Source organism: Coenobita brevimanus, chromosome 80 (genome assembly GCF_032717465.1).
Source record: "Coenobita brevimanus isolate Jiangsu-jjx chromosome 80, ASM3271746v2, whole genome shotgun sequence".
Taxonomy (NCBI): Eukaryota; Metazoa; Arthropoda; class Malacostraca; order Decapoda; family Coenobitidae; genus Coenobita; species Coenobita brevimanus.
This window is the reverse complement of record NC_137033.1, coordinates 40507204-40526985: the sequence shown is the minus strand read 5'-3', so window position 1 is coordinate 40526985 and position 19782 is coordinate 40507204. Positions and strand designations below refer to the sequence as shown.

General features: G+C 41.1%; 1 protein-coding gene across 1 annotated transcript in view; it reads right to left on the bottom strand.

The window, feature by feature from the left end:
• The window catches only part of LOC145409341 (sodium-coupled monocarboxylate transporter 1-like), a 150041-nt gene that overhangs the window by 75395 nt on the left and 54864 nt on the right, over window positions 1–19782 (bottom strand). Inside the window, exon 3 of the mRNA XM_080279812.1 lies at window positions 18453–18586. Coding sequence (XP_080135938.1) covers window positions 18453–18586 — 134 coding nt within the window. The remainder of the gene's footprint in view (window positions 1–18452; window positions 18587–19782) is intronic.

The following is a 19782-nucleotide window of genomic DNA, read 5'->3' as shown; positions in this document are numbered from 1 at the left end:
GTACTTCTAATGCAAGCAAAACATCATTAAATATACTGGTAGCTCACATAAGACAATCAAAATAATCAGATGCATTCTCAGCATGGTATTAAATAAAATTGCCCTCAGTGGCAGGAACGAAAGAAACAAAAGAACTTGTAACACTCGCTAATATAAACTCCGCGAATGACGCGGATACATACTGCATAATCCCCCTAGCCCAGCTGTAACGGCTGCACTCGTGGAACGGAAAGGCGGACAACGTAACAATATATATATATATATATATATATATATATATATATATATATATATATATATGGTTGTTTACTCGGCGCCTGGCGTTTTAGTGGATAATTAAGGTACTCCAATTGGCGTGGTTTGAGTTTATTGCTCATGAAATGCCACTCAGGAATGAGTGAGGCTGGCCTCTCTCATCTTAAATGTTAGGACCAACTTGCCCAGCCCTGGGCTTCTACGCTTCTAATAGGGCTGCATAGGACTGGATGATGACTGGATAGATACGTATATGTATATACCGGTATATATATTAACTGATGGAGGTAACTGTATACACTAGATACGTTTTGTTGCATGTTTAAGATATGTATGACGTAAATCGTAAAAATGGTTCCCTTTGAATTTCGTGTTTTTGTACTAACCAAATCCCGGAGAGTGTCACATCTAATTATTCACTGTTCGTGTCGACGCTACATACACTGTTGAACAAAGTCCGTACATTATCAAATAAATAATCTTCTGTCTGCATTGCTATATTAAGGTAAATTAATGGACTAAAATTATTATCGGTGGTGGCGATCATCAATCACTCACTTGATGTAGTGCTGCCTACTTCTTTCTTCTCCTTTATTATTCTCATTCTGTGGCTGCCCTCCTCTCTTCCTATTTCTTTCATCTTTCCTGTCAAATTGTATTACTTTTTTTCCTTTTCGGGTGACTTGCCTCACGATTACCTGTAAGTCAGGAAACCACTTACAAAGCTGCGTGGCAACCATATAGCCAACCCATACTGTAAGTGTTCTCTACGTGTCAACAATAGGGCTGGCGGAGGGTTAGTGCCCCTCCTCCTAAAAGAACTAACTCAACGACATTGGCCACCCTTTGTGGGATTAAGGCGACTGGAAATTGATAGAATTACTCCCTTAAAATACTTTGCCATAAAGAGACCAACATGATGCGTAAACAAGAGTTGATTAAACTACTCTGCAACTGTATGAAAGCTTGCATATGATGGAACACCAATTATCTTTTTAAATGCATTTGAACAAGCTGTTTAATTTTTTCTATCATCTGATGTAAATGTCCCCTTATTATTCCACAGGCCAAGACCATATTCTGATTTACAATACGACTTAAATAAAATAATAAGAGATGCTGGAGTCCCTCCATCTATTGCCAGACTCTGGAGTCACTTACTTAAAATCTATAAATATGCTATTTAAACAAAATAAAACTGATTTCATTTAGCAACACAATCTTGTTCATCAATTAGATCATGGCTTCTCAACCTTATCTTCCCACCATGTAACCCCTGAGTTACCAGACCATCTACCCATACCCTCATTCATGTGGCACTGAATACAGAATGCTAATAATTTACCCCTAATTCATTATACAATCGTATAACAAAGATTATTGTCAAATAGTCGGAACTGCAATTATTTTATTAAGGAATTAAGTATTAACATCGTAATCGGTGTAGAGTGATACTACAATACACAAAAGTGAAACTATTTCACTTCCACCAAACATACCTCCATCACATCAGAAACGCACAAGCATTATTACACACAACCATACATATTATACATGAGCAAAGTACACGCCCTATTACGCACAAACAGCCATATATACACATCAACAACGTACACGCCTTATTAAACACGAACATACTGTACATACATACAGTCAGTATTTCATTTCAGTGTGAGGGTTGTGCCTGTTTTGAGCAAATAAGTTTCTCATTTCAAGGAGCAGTATTAGATAGGCTTGAAAGTCATGCTCCACATTAAGCCATCCAGTGTTAGTTTCATGTTCAACAGTGATGAAAATCTTTGCTCACATAGATAAGTACTGGGGATCATTAGCAAAGACCTCATAGAATCATCAGCTACAGTGGGGTATGCAGGGTATAATTCATTTTGCATGAGTTTTCCACCAACTCCTGCAATTACTCTTGCAAGTTATCTGGAAGAAGATACACAGTAAAATTAAATGGATTTCTAATCATTTTTTATTCTAACTCGCTCATTTTCAAGTGATAAAACTGCAGCTTCAATCGCAGGGAAGAAAGAGGTATTTGCACAAGGTGCACGAATTCTAGTCCAGTGCCTTTACTTTTATCAAGTCCCTCACAAAGGTGTTCAGACATGCTAAGATATTCGTATTTTACCTTTTCTTCCCACAGTTCCAGTTTCGTGCTGAATGATCATACTTTGTCCATAAAGTCAATAACTGTTGTAAACCGGCTTGGAGGGATATGTTTAACGAGTTTAGACGCAAGAGTGTGTCCTTCAGGTAGGCCAGGTTCTGACGACACTGGTTATCGGACAATTTCTTGGTGAACTCGAGCGACTTTGTCATGTCACGTATGAAGAATTCAGAAAGCTCCTTCAGTGACTCTTATCTTGATACTACATTTCTCTGTGACAACCAGTGAACCTTGGTATGAAGGAGAATAACAATTCTTCATCTGCTCCAAAGTCTTGGCACAGTGGAAAAGTCATGATATTAGGGCGCTCGACTTGATGGTATTTACATTATTCGAGTAAGTAATATTTTTAACTTTGGTGGGAGAGTTTTAGATGAAGGAGCATATCTATGAAGTAAGCAGTGAAAATGCCTTGTTTCTGGATTCGCCTTATTTACTCTTCCTCGAAACCCTAATTGACAGACAAGCATTACTCCGTAAGTTGTGCACGCACATACATTATCCCAAGAATGTCCTAGAGTCTAGAAAAAAAAAAGAAACTTCGTGGGAAATGCCTTCATTTTTTGTAAAAACTGCAAAATATGGAAAAACACGAAATCCTTAAAATCTCCACCATTGATACGTAGTGCAAACATCAGGGTCAGTATTGTCGGCAGGTAAAGAAGCTCCCTAACACATTTTTCTAAGCTATTGATTTTTCTTATTACAGCTTACCATCCTGTTCTGAGCTGCATAAATTCATTGTATATCGCCATACTCAGCGATGTGTCATGATTGTTTTTATAGACAATTAGAACCAGTAGGGGTAAGTATATACTGCAAAGGCATATAATGTGTAATACTGTGCTTTTATCAACATAATTATGAGAATGGAACGAAAATAAAAGAAGACCTACAATGTACTATGTGTCTGTATACTTACGTCCTATATTACAATGTTACAAATAATTATAGTAAAGTGAACAGCACCTTTTGAAAAATATGATATCTTTTCTCACACATTTCCAAACTCCACTACCAACTGTCTCAATCTCTCCTCTGAATCAACCACCAGTGCAGTATCATCTGCAAACAGCAGCTGCTTCAGATTCCACTCTTCACAATCAATATTCACCAGACTCAGACCTCCACCTAAAACTCTTGCATTCACCTCCCTTACAACACCATCCATATAAATATTAAACAGCCAAGACGACATCACACATCCCTGTCGCAGCCCCACTCTCACAGGAAACCAATCACTCACAGCATTTCCCACTCTTCCACACGCTCTACTATTTACATAAAAACTCTTCACCCCTTTTAGTAACCTACCATCAAGTCCATACAATCTTAAAACAGTTCGCAAAGCCTCCCTATCAGTTCAATCATAAGCTTTCTCTAAACCCATGAATGCTCAAAACACATCCTTGCCTTTCGCTAAATACTATTCACACACTTGTCTCACAGCAAACACCTGATCCACTCATCCTTTCCCTCTCCTAAAGCCACACTGCTCATCACCAATCACTCCCTCTGTACCCTCTCTAACTCTCATAATTACCACTCTACCATACACCTTACCTACAACAATCAAGAGACTTATACTCCTAGCGCTAGTACATTCATACTTATCACCCTTGCCTTTATGCAATGGGACCACACAAGCACTTGCCCAGTCAATTGGCACCATACATTTCACAAAGCACACATTCAACAATCTTACTAACGAGTCATCTATAGTCACTCCACCACCCTTCAGACATTCCACAGCACACCCATCCATACCTGCAGCTTTCCCTGTTCTCATCTCCTTTACTGCCTTCTCCACTTCCTCCTTCGTGATCAAAGGATCATTCAACTCTCCCAACACATTTATTCCTTGCACCCTTCCATCCGCCACAATCTCAGCCACCCTTTCCTCCTCTACATTTAACAATCAAAATACTTTGCCCATCTCTTCCGTACTGCATCCATCTCAATTAACATCCTTCCATCCTCTACTTTTACTCGCACTTCCTTCCCAGACTCTCTCCCTTTCGCACCCTTTTCACCTCCTTCCAGAATATTTTCTTATTCTGTTGAAAATTCTCAGTCAGCCGCCTACCCCACCTCTCATCTGCTGCCACTTTAGCATCACGCACAGCCCTTCTCGCCCTATTCCTCTTTTCCTTATACCTCTCGTATGAGACCTCATCCTTCCTCAGCAGCCACACTTCATATGCTAGTCTCTTCTCAGCCACAGTCATACTTACTTCCTCGCACCACCATTCACTTCCTTTTCTTACACCACAACCCACACGTCTCACACCTCACACCTCTTCTGCATGCCCCACCACAGCACTCTTAAACAACTGCCATTCCTCCTCCACACTGCCATTTTCGTGATCTTTTACTGCGTTCCACACATCTTTCAATTTCTCCTGATACTCTATCATTTTCTCTCTTTTATCCAACTCACTTTCAAAACCTCCCTGCCACACCTAACCCTCCTAGCTCTCACCCATCTCTTACCTACTCTTAACCTTTCCTCCACCAGGTAGTGGTCAGACATACCTCCGCCCTCCCCTCTCAGAACTCTCATATCCAACAATCTTCCTATTACATTCCTGGACACAACCACATAGTCCATCAAAGCTCTATCAACAACCCTTCCACCCTCCTGTCTCACCCATGTATACTTATAAATATTTCTTCTCAAACAGGGTATTTCCAATCACCATCTCTCGCTCAACGCACATCCCTATCATTCGTTCCCGATTTTCATTTCTTCCAGGCACACCATGCATACCAACTTCACCTTCAAATGCTACATTTCCCACTCTAGCATTCAGATCTCCCATCATTACCACATTCACATTTGCTCCAAAACTCTCCAGACACTCATCAACATCATTGCAGAAAGACTCCCTCTCTTCTTCATCCCTTTCACTACCAGGCCCATATGCACTCACAAACACCCACAACTCACGTTTAAATTTCGCTTTCACCCACATCAGTCTCGACGACACCTCCTTCCATTCAATCACACACTGCTGTACTTCCGGACTCACTAACAAGGCCACACCTTCTCTTGCCCTTCCTCTATCAACACCTGACAATATTCCATTCACACTTCCAAACATAAACTCACCTTTCCCTTTCATCTTCGTTTCACTCAAAACTAACACATCCAACTTTCTTCTCACAAACATTCTCCCAATCTCCTCCCTTTTAGCCTCAATCGTACTACATCCACGCACATTCAATGACCCAATCTTCAGGGTACGGGGATAACTCAATCCCTCATCCCTTTCTCTGGCCTGTCTCTTTTTAGGAACTAAAAAACAGAGGAGGGGGTCCCTAGTCCCCTCACCCCGCCCCTTTTAGTCGCCTTTTACGACGCGCAGGGAATACGGTGGCAGTATCCTTCCTAACACAACCTGGCAGCTGAGTAGTAGTACCACTCCATAGTGCGGCCAGATTGTGTCTCTGTCATTATTGGATGAATGAAACGAATCAGGGATCGGTTCTGATTAACCACAAACTCTCTGCTCTAACGAAAGTATTACGACTTCTCATCACCACAGTGACACAGTGTCTTTATGTATACAATTGACCCACATTCAGCCGTATACATAATGATATTGTGTCACTGTTTCGACGAGAGGTCGGAATATTTTTGTTACAGCAGAGTCTGTGGTTCGTCAGAGCTGATCCCTGATTCGTTTCGTTAATGCAGTATTGACAGGAACATAAACCTTACATCTTTATAATGTAAGGCTTAAATTTCCTCGTTAATATGAATTAAAGGATTTAAAAAAACACACGTAACCTATTTTAACGATAAACAACCGTATGTTCTTGTAACACAATGTCCAACTTGCAGTGCTTATGTCACGTAACATCTTACAACAGGATGAAATAGTTGGCAGGTATATCAAAGTATTGTATGTTACTGTTTTGTTGTTGCTTAATACAGAAGTGTATGCTAATATTAATATTATCAATACCTGATGGATCATTTCATCACTATCTTTGTTTACATTGGTTAATAATGGGTGGGAGTGAGGGACGAGAGGATAAGGGAGGCGTCTGATTGATAAGACCCCGGAGAGAAGGGTGGTGAAGCTGGGAGAGTGAATGTGTGAGGGAAGACATAATATCTTGCAACAGATGCTGTTCACTAGACTATACTTAACTGTAACATTATAATATAGGACGTAAGTATATAGACAATAACACGTAATACATTCTAGGTCTTCTTTTAGTTTCGTGCCTTTTTCATATGTTATGGATAACAGCACGGTAATACACATGCCTATATATTCCTACCCTTACTGATTCTAATTGTCTATAAAAATCATTATACATTGTAAAATCACCAGCTTTGGCCGTTCCACATCTATCTAGTAACGTTTACACAGGGGTTGGGGGAGGGGCGGTGGGTGTGGGGTGTTCAATCGCCTAGTTGCTCACTGGCTGCGACTCCGGCTATCAGGGAGGAGAAGTTAGTGCTTTCGAGTGTACAATGCACGTAAACCTGGTTCATTTTGCTGACTAAACTGTCCCGAACGATAAAAGCGGGCTCAGTTCAGTCCCTCTTCCTTTTGCTTGAAGAAGGCAGATTCTTACTTTTCAGATTCGGATTCACTTGTCCCTTAAGGAAGCTTGGTTTCATGCACTCCTGTGATAAAAGTTTGTGGAATATATAACACTAGAAATTCACAGTGATTTTTGACAATAGAACTGAAACTTTACTGAATGTAACTTTCATTCTGAAGTTCCTTCACTGAAAAATCCATAATAGTATCTGTAATTGTAGGGAAAAAGGCTTAACAATAAGCACCATACATTAAATCGTTGACACTGACACGAGGCTGTAATATTGCCATCAACATATGATAAAAAATAAACACACACACCACACACATATAAAACCATGAGATAGTCATATCGCCACCGTCATAAGATCACAGAGCAGAAAGACCTTCATACAGTCATATCAGTACCACTAAACAATGATATTCGATCACTGGTCAACAACGATTTCTTCCCATCGAAAATAGTATTTGTTTCTTATGTATTTTTCCACGCTGAATCCAAATACGTTTTCAGAATTTCTCTATAACTCATTTTATTATTATTATTTTTTGTTCCATCATACTCACATATCATTGCGTAAAGCAAATATGTACCAGCGCAGTTGAAAAAAAAGAAGTTCAACAAACAGCTATTATCATTGGTTGTGAGGTGCAATAGCTTCTTTTTGAAAGCACAAGCCTAGATAAATGAGTCATTAAGGGCTAGCAGAAACACTACTGGACATGTTACTTCAAACAGTGCCCACAGCAGCAATTCTCTGCCCGTTGCAGGTTACAACTCAATGTGTAAACAGTGCTTTTTCCACTCTGCTGACAGATTGTGCTACTGTATATTCAAGTTTTGTGTTGATTCCCAATCCACCATCATAATGCAAAGAAACTGTAAATACTTCAAATTCTTTCTGCTACATCTGCGGTGAAATGACATTCATATAGCAAAAACAACTTTTAATGCCCCTCATTAAAAAATGCTATGCACATTACTTTGGTTGTAAAGTGAGTGACCAGGATAAAAGATGGGTTCCCCATATTTGTTATGTCACACGTGTCAGGCTACTCACAGCATGGGCAAAGGGTTCATGCTGTATGCCTTGTGCCATTCCTACGGTTTGGAGAGAACCCAAAGATCATGCTTCGGATTGTTACTTCTGCCTTACAAATAAATCGTCTATCTATCTATCTATTGCCAGACGCCTCAATCCCGTTTGGGGTGGCCACAAACAAATCGCCTCCAAGTCGCCCTGTCCCCCGCCATTTCACTGCCCTGCTCCCAACTCAAACCCCCCTCTCTCATATACCTCTCCACCCCATCCCTCCATCTCATCCTCGGTCTCCCCCTCCCTCTTCCACCCTCCACCTCACTCACATACACTCTCTTTGTCAGTCTTTCACCCTCCATCCTCTCCACATGGCCAAACCACCTCAGTGTGTTCCTCACAACGCTTCCTATCACATCCACATCCACACCACAACGTTCCTTTATATCCTCATTCGTCAGCCTGTCTCTCCACGTGACTCCACAGGCTCCTCTTAAATAACTCATTTCCACTGCTCTCACTCTTGACTTGTGTCCTTCCAACAATGTCCAAGCTTCACTTCCGTACGTTAGAGTTGGTATCACAATACTGTCATGTAGTAACTTTTTTACTTCCATGCTCACTTCCCTGTTTCCTATCACTGCTTTCAAGGAACCAGCAACCTTTCTTCCCTGCTGTACCCTTTCAAGCACTTCACCCTCCAAATAAATCGTATATCATCCAAATCCAAGCATACTGTTAAATAACCTAATTTATCGTCTGTTATGAGGCCAGTGCCTCGCAGTCAAGAATTACCTGTGCCGAGCCTTCAAGAAACATGACACTGAGTGACGAAGAGTCTGGTGATAAGATAGTAGACAAAATAGAAAACAATATGGATCCAACATGTGAAGCAAGCTGTTCTTCAAGTGAACCACATTTGCTGAGTCAAAGAGATCTTGATGTCATCCGTGATTTAAATTAGTCTAAGAAGCAAGCCCAACTTTTTGGTTCCAGGTTAAAGGGCTGGAATCTGCTCCAGAAAGAAATTAATGTTTGTTTTTGTCGTGATCGTTATGACGTTCTCAAAGAATTTTCCCCCTTGAAAATGGTCTGGTGTTTTGCAATGATGTTCGTTCTTTTATGGAGGGACTTGGCCACGAGTATAACACAGATGAGTGGCGCTTGTTTATTGACTCATCAAAAGTAAGCTTGAAAGAGGTCCTACTCTACAACGGAAATAAGTTCCCCTCCGTTCCTCTGGCTCACGCAGCTAACGGGGGGAGTCGTATTATGACATGAAGTTCCTTTTGGAAGAAAAAAATATGTATGACGACTTTAAATGGGATGTATGTGGCGACCTAAAGGTTGAGGCACTTTTATTCGGAATGCAACTTAGTTACACGAAGTTCTGTTGTTTCTTCTGTGAGTGAGACAGCCGGGGCAAAAAAAAAAAAAAAAAAATCATTATGTAAAAAAAAAAAATGTGGCCAAAACGAAAGCACTGACTCCATGGAAGCAGAATGTCATAAATCCTCCTCTTGTTGATCCTGAGAAAATTATCTGCCTCCTTTGCACATTAAGCTCGGGTTGATGAAGAACTGAGTCAAATGTATGGATAGAACTGGCCATGGATTCACATATTTGAGGAATAAATTCCCTAGACTCAGTGATGCAACAATCAAGGAGGTACTTTTGTAGAGACCACAGATCAGGGAACTGCTTTGAGATGAAAAGTTCGATGAAGAGCTAAATAAAGTTGAAAATACTGCATGGCTGTCATTTACGAGTTTACAAAGATTTTTTTGGAAAATCATAGACCAGAAAACTACTGTGATGTTGTAAAAGACCTATTGACATCATAAAAACTCTGGGGTGACTGTAAGTCTAAAAATCCACTTTTTGGACGAGCACTTAGAATTTTCCCGGAAAATCTTGGGGCAGTCAGTGATGACCACGGCGAAAGCATTCACCAGGACATTTTAGACATGGAAAAGCGGTACCAAGAAAGTGCAGACCCTATTTGTTTGCAGATTACTGCTGGGCAATAAAAAGGGATGTTCCTGAGGCCAAATATAACCGATATATCATATACTTTTACATCTTAGAGATATGTTTTTCAAGTGTAACACCAGCCTTTTTTATGACGTAGTAATATAGACTTATTGTAAGATTTAATTGTTATGTAACTTAAAAAAAGCTATGCCTGATGGAAAAATTCAACAAACATATTTGAATTCAAGGTAAAAAGTACTATAAGGTCCACCCAGTTCACTTCGTGGGGCAAGAAGAAGTGAATTTTTTTTTTACCATAACACTGAATCATCAAAAACAACAACACTCAATGAGAAACATTATGAATATACCCCACTTACGAATACAAAATAAAATATTTGGAGACAGTGAGGCAACGAGTACGAGCATCAGTCGCAGCTAGCTGACTGCTATCTGAACGTGAGCCTACCAGTACACATTTAGAATACCATACTCTCTCTCTCTCTCTCTCTCTCTCTCTCTCTCTCTCTCAGTAGACTTAAATTTTCGTAAATCATCAAAGTACCCCCTGGAAACCCTTCTGTGAACCCCTGGGGGTTCACGAGCCCCAGTTTGAGGACCCCTGACGTGAATCATTTATAATAATATGATGTCACACACACACACACACACACACACACACACACACACACATATATATATATATATATATATATATATATATATATATATATATATATATATATCTTATCTACCTATCTCTCTATATATGTCTATCTACCTATCTATCAATCTGTCTATGTATGTATCTATCTATCTATATTTATAGCTATATCTATCTATCTATATGTATATATATCTATATCTATCTATCAGTCTGTCTATATATACTGTATATGTAAACAACTTACATCATTTCCAAGTCGTATTTTTCCATCATTATTGTCTCTGCCTTTCTTTCCTAATATCAGGCATTTAGTTTTTCTTTTACTGCTTAATATTTGCGATTTATACTAAATTGTTTGTCTAAAGTGCTCATTTCTTGTTGTGACTGATAACAATGCAATATCATAAGCATATGGAATAATAATCATATTGGCACCTTGTACACATCCTTTCTTCATTCTACTTATTCACCCCGCCTACAATTCACTGCGGAAGGGATGTGTGTGATCGTCGGCGTTTATTTATTTATTTACTTACCTGTGAGTCTTTGCATCAATAATCTCTGAATCAATAAACGGATCATCTTCAAACTTTGCATACAGGTTAGGTATGACTGTCACGAATCAATTCGCGACATTTCCTTTTTTGTGAGAAGCCACGAACTAATAGTGGAAAACTCACTGTGTATCGCTCAGTTAACCGTTTCTCTCTCCATTTCGGGGTATACTTTTCAAATAATTCGTCACCGTTTTCAAAAAGTGACCGATTTAATGCACGTCACTAAGTGCGCTACTGAGCGATACAATTATTTCTTTATCGTTTGCCTCTGCTTCCCTCAACCGTTAGCCACGCCTTGCGTCCTGCCCATTCAATGTATTTGAATTCAGTTTAGTGTTTGCTGTGACGGAGACAGGACCTGTGCAGCAGTGCGAGAGGTCAGCTAGTACCCAAACTCCACTTACAGTTTCTCCAAGCTCCCACCTTTAGTTCTCCAGCTTTGGGTGATACACCGCATTCATTGACTAGTATTTCCTTTGTGTATTTTGTAGTCTTAAGAGTTTAGTTAAGGTGTTTTTCCTAGGCGTAAGTATTTAGCTTCTGTGTGAGTGAGCGAGTGCGTCTCATTTAATTGATTTGAAATGTAACGTTAAATTTATTCTTTTGTGATTAATAAATTTAACAGTTCTATTTCTTGAGCTTAATGTAGAGTAAAAATCTTGTTTCATTTCTCCATTATTAAGCTTATTTCCCATATAGCTCCTAGCTTGCATAAACGTTTGCCTTCATAACTGGTACTTAGACCAGTCTTGTATTAACTTAAAATCCGTTGTGCCAGGAGTTAATGCATCAGCAAGAACCTGATGTTATTATTATTAGTATTAGTTATTTATTGTCAGGGGTGATGTAACTTTCTCCAGAGGCTAACAGTACAGTAATTCAGCAATTGTGAGTAATTAGTCTCTGCTGTGTACTGTTGAGAAAGTTTATAAATTCTCGTTCTTAGAGAATCGTGCACAAGCCAGCGTAAAGTAATCGTTGCTTGATGTAGCAAGACAATCATTGTCTCTGCTCTTCAATATTATTGAATATTATTATCAAATTAAATAATATTTAACCATTTATATCAAAATTACAGATCTATTTTAAAAAAAACCCCGTGACAATTGGCGACCTCGCCAGGATATTAACTCCTAGCTCTAAAGCTATTCACGAGATAGTGCTCACTCATTCATATTTAGGTATTTATCATTAAAGTTTATAGGCACAAGCTTACTGGTGTTTACCGTTAATTTAGCAAGTGAGTTTTTGCTTTATAAATCAATAGAGTACTTAACTCGTTTATTTTTGGTAACGCCAGACGATTTTATTCGCTCCTGGGAAGTCGGCGTACCCATTGTGTTTATTATTGAGTCTTCCCAGTCATTTACATTTTTGATTTATTTTTGCCAGTTAACTAGATAAGACTGGTCACCACTAGCTTGTGTCTGTACTCTTTACTTGTGTCATTAGTATTCGTCGCTAAGCAGTCAGTACTCAATTTCGGTTTGCTTAATAAATTAGCGCCATGGCTACTACTGTATTTTTACAGGAAGCCAAAGAAATGGGTCTTTTCGACCCAACCGAAATTAAAGAGTATATACTCTCACGGCATAATCAGGAGCAGCAGCGCGAGAATGATGCCCGTGAAGAGCGTAAGATTCAGCGCGAATGCGAGCGAGAACAGCGCGAATACGAGCGAGAACAGCGTGAGGAACGTGAAAGAGAGCGTGCTTATGAACAAGAGCAGCGTGAGAAAGAGCGCGAATACGAGCGAGAACAGCGCGAACACGAGCAGAAACAACGCGAGCTCGAGTTAGAAAAAGAGCGACAACAGCGCGAATACGAGCGTGAACAACGAGACAAAGAACGAGAACATGAACTTGAAGTGCTGAAGCTCAAGCGAGATTCCTTGGCTTCAGACACGTCTGGTGCAGTTGGTCTAAGCTCCACGAGCGTTCTCCCTGCACATGTCCTAGCGACCCCACGCATCAAGCTTCCTTCATACAAGGAAAGCGAGCGAATCGAGCCGTACATAGCTCGTTTTGAGGACATGGCAGACTTATATCAACTGGATGAGGCAGCTATGCGGCTTCAGTTTCTTAGCCTATTTGAGGGCCCTGCCCTCGATATTCTCCACAGAATTCGTGGAGACAATCTCACATATGAGATGATGAAAGCTGCACTCATTAAGGCGTATGGTCTCACAGTAGACGACGCCAAAGTTCAGTTCATGCGAGCTCGTCTCCAAGACAAGGAGACAGCTGTTCAGTTCCTTGATCGTCTCACAGCTTACTTAAATGAGTGGATGGAGAAAGATGAAACTCCTTCCACGCGTGAGGGGATAATTGACCTTATGCTGCGTACACAGCTAGAGAGGTCGTGGCCTGCTGAGCTCATAGCACAGCTTAAGATCTGCCAGGTGAAAGATGCCAGCCAAATGGCAGAGAAGGCTGACGCATTCTTTACTGCATACGGGTATCAAGCTCGTAAGCAAAACACCTGGAGCAGAAAAGATACTGCCAAGTCTGGGAAGCCGTCTCAGACTGAATCCCAGCACCAAGGCCGTTCTCAGAGTAATGGCCAAGGTCCAAAACCACAGTGGAAGGACCAGGGGCAAAACACTCAGAAACCTGAGTGGAAGAGGTACAACAAGTACCCTAACCAGCAGCAGTATCAGCCACGCAACCGACCGTCGGGACAAACCTTTTCACCACCAGCTCAAAAGAGGCAGGAAGCAAATGCAGCCTTCATTCCTCAGCAGCAGCACGGTGGTCACGTCCCTACCAGTGTGGGTACTTCCCCACAGTTCACTAGTCCCACAGTGACAGTGAACTCCCCTCCACAGATGGCCAATGTTCCATCTTCCCAATATAACCCTCAAGGCACAATGTTTGCCACATCAATTCAGCAGCCTCATGAGTGGCTAGCTGCTTCCTCCACAGGCCCTCCCACAGGTGACAGTACCTTCCTTGTTCAGCCAGGGTTTGTGGGAGGCATTCCTGTGAAGGTCCTGAGAGACAATGGTTCCTCAGGTTGCTGTGTTAAGCAGAGTTTAGTTCGGCCTGAGCAGTATACAGGTCGACAGATCCATGCAAAGCTTATTGATGGATCAGTGAGATTGTTCCCTGAGGCATGTATCCAGGTGGCATCTCCATTTTATACTGGTATGACACTTGCAGTTGTCATGCCAGAGCCTCTATTTGACTTAATAGTAGGCAATATTAATGGAGTCAAGGATAGTTGCTCCGATGGCGCTACTCAGACTTCGGCTGCTGCGGTGACACGAGCCATGACTGAGGCTCCAGACTGTGTCACCCCAGTGATCATTGAATCGCCGCAAGATCTGATGTGCAGTCAACTTGTTGTACAAGAACAACATTCTGACCCGACACTTGCTACCGTGCGGAACAAACAAAAGGGTCGAGTGATAAAGTATTCACGGGGAGGTCGAGCCAAGTTCCTTCGTAAACAAGGACGGCTCTACCGTGAGTCACGAACACCCGAGGGCGAGGTTCGACTGCAGTTTGTCGTTCCCGCAAAGTACCGCCTAGCAGTGTTAGAATGGGGTCATTGTTCAGCCTCAGGAGGTCACATGGGCAAAAGGAAGACCCAGGGCCGTATCCGAGCTGACTTTTTCTGGCCAGGGATGGGACGGGACATAGATAGTTTTGTCCGTTCCTGCAGTGTGTGCCAAAGTATCGCCACTACTCAGGGACATGCCCTTCCTGTGCCATTTATAACCACACCTGTAATCTCTGAGTCAGTTGAGAGACAGGGTAGTGGTGAAGTGGGTGCAGACCTGATGTCTCGCCCATTGGCCCCACAGGACACAGTATGTCCAGGGCCTGTACATGCATATTATGTACCTTAAGTTAAGGGGGAAGTTGAGAGGCGACTTGAGGCTATGGAAGACCCAAGTTTGCATAAGGATTCTCAGCTTCCCGGTACTAATATATGTACCGTAAGTTAAGGGGGAAGTTGAGAGGCGACTTGAGGCTATGGAAGACCCAAGTTTGCATAAGGATTCTCAGCTTCCCGGTACTAATAGAAGTACTGTAGGTTAAGGGGGAAGTTCGAGAGAGAACTCCGCAGTGGCGACTTGAGGCTATGGAAGACCCAAGTTTGCATAAGGATTCTCAGCTTCCCGGTACTAATAAAAGTACTGTAGGTTAAGGGGGAAGTTCGAGAGAGAACTCCGCAGTGGCGACTTGAGGCTATGGAAGACCCAAGTTTGCACAAGGATTCTCAGCTTTCCAATACTAATATAAGTATTGTAGGTTAAGGGGGAAGTTCGAGAGAGAACTCCGCAGAGGCGACTTGAGGCTATGGAAGACCCAAGTTTGCACAAGGATTCTCAGCTTTCCGGTACTAATATAAGTATTGTATTGTAGGTTAAGGGGGAAGTGAGAACTCTGCAGAGGCGACTTGAGGCTATGGAAGACCCAAGTTTGCACAAGGATTCTCAGCTTTCCGGTACTAATATAAGTATTGTATTGTAGGTTAAGGGGGAAGTGAGAACTCCGCAGAGGCGACTTGAGGCTATGGAAGACCCAAGTTTGCACAAGGATTCTCAGCTTTCCGGTACTAATATAAGTATTGTATTGTAGGTTAAGGGGGAAGTGAGAACTCTGCAGAGGCGACTTGAGGCTATGGAAGACCCAAGTTTGCACAAGGATTCTCAGCTTCCCGATATTAATATAAGTACTGTAGGTTAAGGCACAGGTTGAGGACCCGTGTGCAGTTCGAGGCTATGGAAGACCCGAGTTTGCACAGGGATTCTCAACTTGCCGACCATAATTGTGTGCTATAATTAATGGCGACCTCGAATGTACGTCGTAGCACTGACTGCTAGGCAGAGAGTAATTGTAACATGATAAAATTTTGTCTCATTGACACTTTTGATGCTCCACCTCAATTGGTTTTGCAGGTTCAGCAATGGGTGTAGCAGTTTTGCTGTGCGGGCCAGCTGATCGTCTGCCGCACGCTGCCGCCTCTTCTCCTCTGCCTTCGTCGTCGCCATATTATTTACTGTGTCATTTTACACGTAGGTACAGTTACACTACAATTGTCACACCTACACCGGGTATTACATACACCACGCTACACAACAATTAGTTGTCAGTGTAAATGTAGCGAATTTTCGCTCAGTTTGACCTGAGTACAGGATTTTCACCGTCGTCACGGAGTTTTTCCCTCAAGCTTGCTTCTATTAACGTAAATACGAGGTTTTTTCGCTCACTGACGACTGCGACTTTCTCCTGTAGCAGGATAGCACACACACCACAGTGTGAATCTTGTGTGACTGAGTTAGGATTTATATGTATGTATATTGAAATCTTTCTTCTGAAGGAAGAAAGATTTAATTTTCATCCGCCCCCCCCCCCCGACTCAATTCGCGACATTTCCTTTTTGTGAGAAGCCACGAACTAATAGTGGAAATCTCTCTGTGTATCGCTCAGTTAACCGTTTCTCTCTCCATTTCGGGTTATACTTTTCAAATAATTCGTCACCGTTTTCAAAAAGTGACCGATTTAATGCACGTCACTAAGTGCGCTACTGAGCGATACAATTATTTCTTTATCGTTTGCCTCTGCTTCCCTCAACCGTTAGCCACGCCTTGCGTCCTGCCCATTCAATGTATTTGAATTCAGTTTAGTGTTTGCTGTGACGGAGACAGGACCTGTGCAGCAGTGCGAGAGGTCAGCTAGTACCCAAACTCCACTTACAGTTTCTCCAAGCTCCCACCTTTAGTTCTCCAGCTTTGGGTGATACACCGCATTCATTGACTAGTATTTCCTTTGTGTATTTTGTAGTCTTAAGAGTTTAGTTAAGGTGTTTTTCCTAGGCGTAAGTATTTAGCTTCTGTGTGAGTGAGCGAGTGCGTCTCATTTAATTGATTTGAAATGTAACGTTAAATTTATTCTTTTGTGATTAATAAATTTAACAGTTCTATTTCTTGAGCTTAATGTAGAGTAAAAATCTTGTTTCATTTCTCCATTATTAAGCTTATTTCCCATATAGCTCCTAGCTTGCATAAACGTTTGCCTTCATAACTGGTACTTAGACCAGTCTTGTATTAACTTAAAATCCGTTGTGCCAGGAGTTAATGCATCAGCAAGAACCTGATGTTATTATTATTAGTATTAGTTATTTATTGTCAGGGGTGATGTAACTTTCTCCAGAGGCTAACAGTACAGTAATTCAGCAATTGTGAGTAATTAGTCTCTGCTGTGTACTGTTGAGAAAGTTTATAAATTCTCGTTCTTAGAGAATCGTGCACAAGCCAGCGTAAAGTAATCGTTGCTTGATGTAGCAAGACAATCATTGTCTCTGCTCTTCAATATTATTGAATATTATTATCAAATTAAATAATATTTAACCATTTATATCAAAATTACAGATCTATTTTAAAAAAAACCCCGTGACAATGACACACTGAGGAAGTGATTCGATTTAGTGAAAATGCTCCAGAGTTAAGGGGCTTCAATTTGACCTTGAAATGTCAGATTCAAGGTCATCCATATTCTGAGGCCTGAAACCAGCCAAACGGTGGTATAGACACACGGTTACTATGAATCACCAATAAGAAGCCATATATGGAGATCCTGTTAACACCATCAGATGTGACCTTTGGTGACGATGAAAGGTCAAATTCAAGGTCACACAGATTTGGAAACCTGAACACAGCCAATGGTGAGAGATAGATGCATGGTTACTCTTAATTACTATTTAGAAAGTCATATATGGGGATTCTATGGGCACCATTACATTTGACCTTGGATAAACTTGAAAGACCAAAGTAAATGTTGCATATTTTGACCGCTTAAATCAGCCAAACTATGAGAGACAGGCACATGGATGCTATTAAATATTAAGGGAAGTCGTGCATGGAGATTCTGTTGTCGCCATGTGACCCTGAATGACCTTGAAAGGACAAACTCACGGTTGATCAAATTTTGAAGATTTGAATCTCAGAAACTGCCATTTCTTTTAGTAATAGTGCTTTTATCAGGTAATGAAACTTCATTTAACCTAATTTGTTTTCATCCTAGGTGACTTTGACCTCAATTCCCCCAGCGCGGGTATTGTTGTGTGGCCTCGGGTCACTTTGCTCTAGTATTATCAATGACCATCTATTTATAATTTAAATGTAAATAGTAGTAGTAGTACTGTAGTTGTTGTTGTTGATGTTGTTTTGTTGTTGTTATTGCTGCTGTTGTAATAAAGCAAGGAAGCACCTACCTGATTGAGGGAGACAATCTTGAGGTTGTAGAAAATGGGAAGGAGGAGATTGCGGACTAGGATGCAGCCTGGCACGAAGCCCAGCAGGTTGACACAAAGCTGAGTCCCGTAGCAGTACACCTCCGTTGCGTTACCTGGACACAGTGATACAGGTTGGTCCACACGCTGCAAAATCAGATCTCATGTGTTGCAGGAGCGGCCCAGACAGCGTTATTAGTGCCTACCATTGAATTATTTTCTACTTTCCATAACCCATTTTGTGCTTTTTAGTTCCTTCCTTTTTTACATCCATTAATTTCATGGTTGGTATATAATTTATGTTCTAGCAGCTGTCTTTGCCCATCACAAGAGCACAATACGAGACACCTTGGCTAGTTCAGTGAACTCATCTGGCAGCATTAAGAATAAAAAAAAAAAAATCAGAATCTTGGGGTGTATCTACCGCATACGATGATACGTGTTTTAGAGTATTCTACCGGTAGTCGCCCTCAGATAAGCTTCTTCATACTTATATGAATGGAAACAGAAATTAAGGAAACGATACTCAAGAAATACCCCCCCCCTCTCTCTCTCTTTCATATACAGTAAAACTATAACGAAATAGTGTACCATCTATCACAATATTTAACACACACACACACACACACACACACACACACACACACACACACACACACACACACACACTTGGTATTATGACAGGATTATACCTACATAATGGAGCCATATTTATTCGGAAGCTGTAACAATTTTTGCCTTGATCTTATGTACCTTAAAATAACTCAGTTTTAGCTATTATCATTATCATCATCCCGCCTCACTTCTCACCCATGTGTGGAGAGAGGTAAGGTCCAGACATAAAGGAAAAAGACAAACATGGTAATGGAAGAATGAGTCAAATGCATGCCTAACGAAATTGGGCAACAAACTCATTTACTTACCATTGAAGCCTCCAGAAACCTGGCTCCCCCTCACAGACAAGATCATCCGCAATTTCGTGTTTCATATTACATACTAGAATTGTTTTTTACTCGTCACAGTTTAAGTACGTTGCGTATCCTCTTTACATTTCTGCCATTCATGACACAAGCGAATGAGAGACGGGCTAGTAGAGTATATGTGAAATACGTGGAAAGAGGAAGGGGTAGAGTAAGACCAAGCATGAGATGGAGGTATAAGAGTATAGTAGTGCGAGCTAGAGACAGGATAGCCTGATGGAAGAGAACAGAACGACACAGCGGTGATTCGCTTATGGTTACCCATTTTAGAATTAAGGGATCTGGTTAAGGAAAACAAGAATGACATTTCCAAGCAGCACATGAGTCTTCGT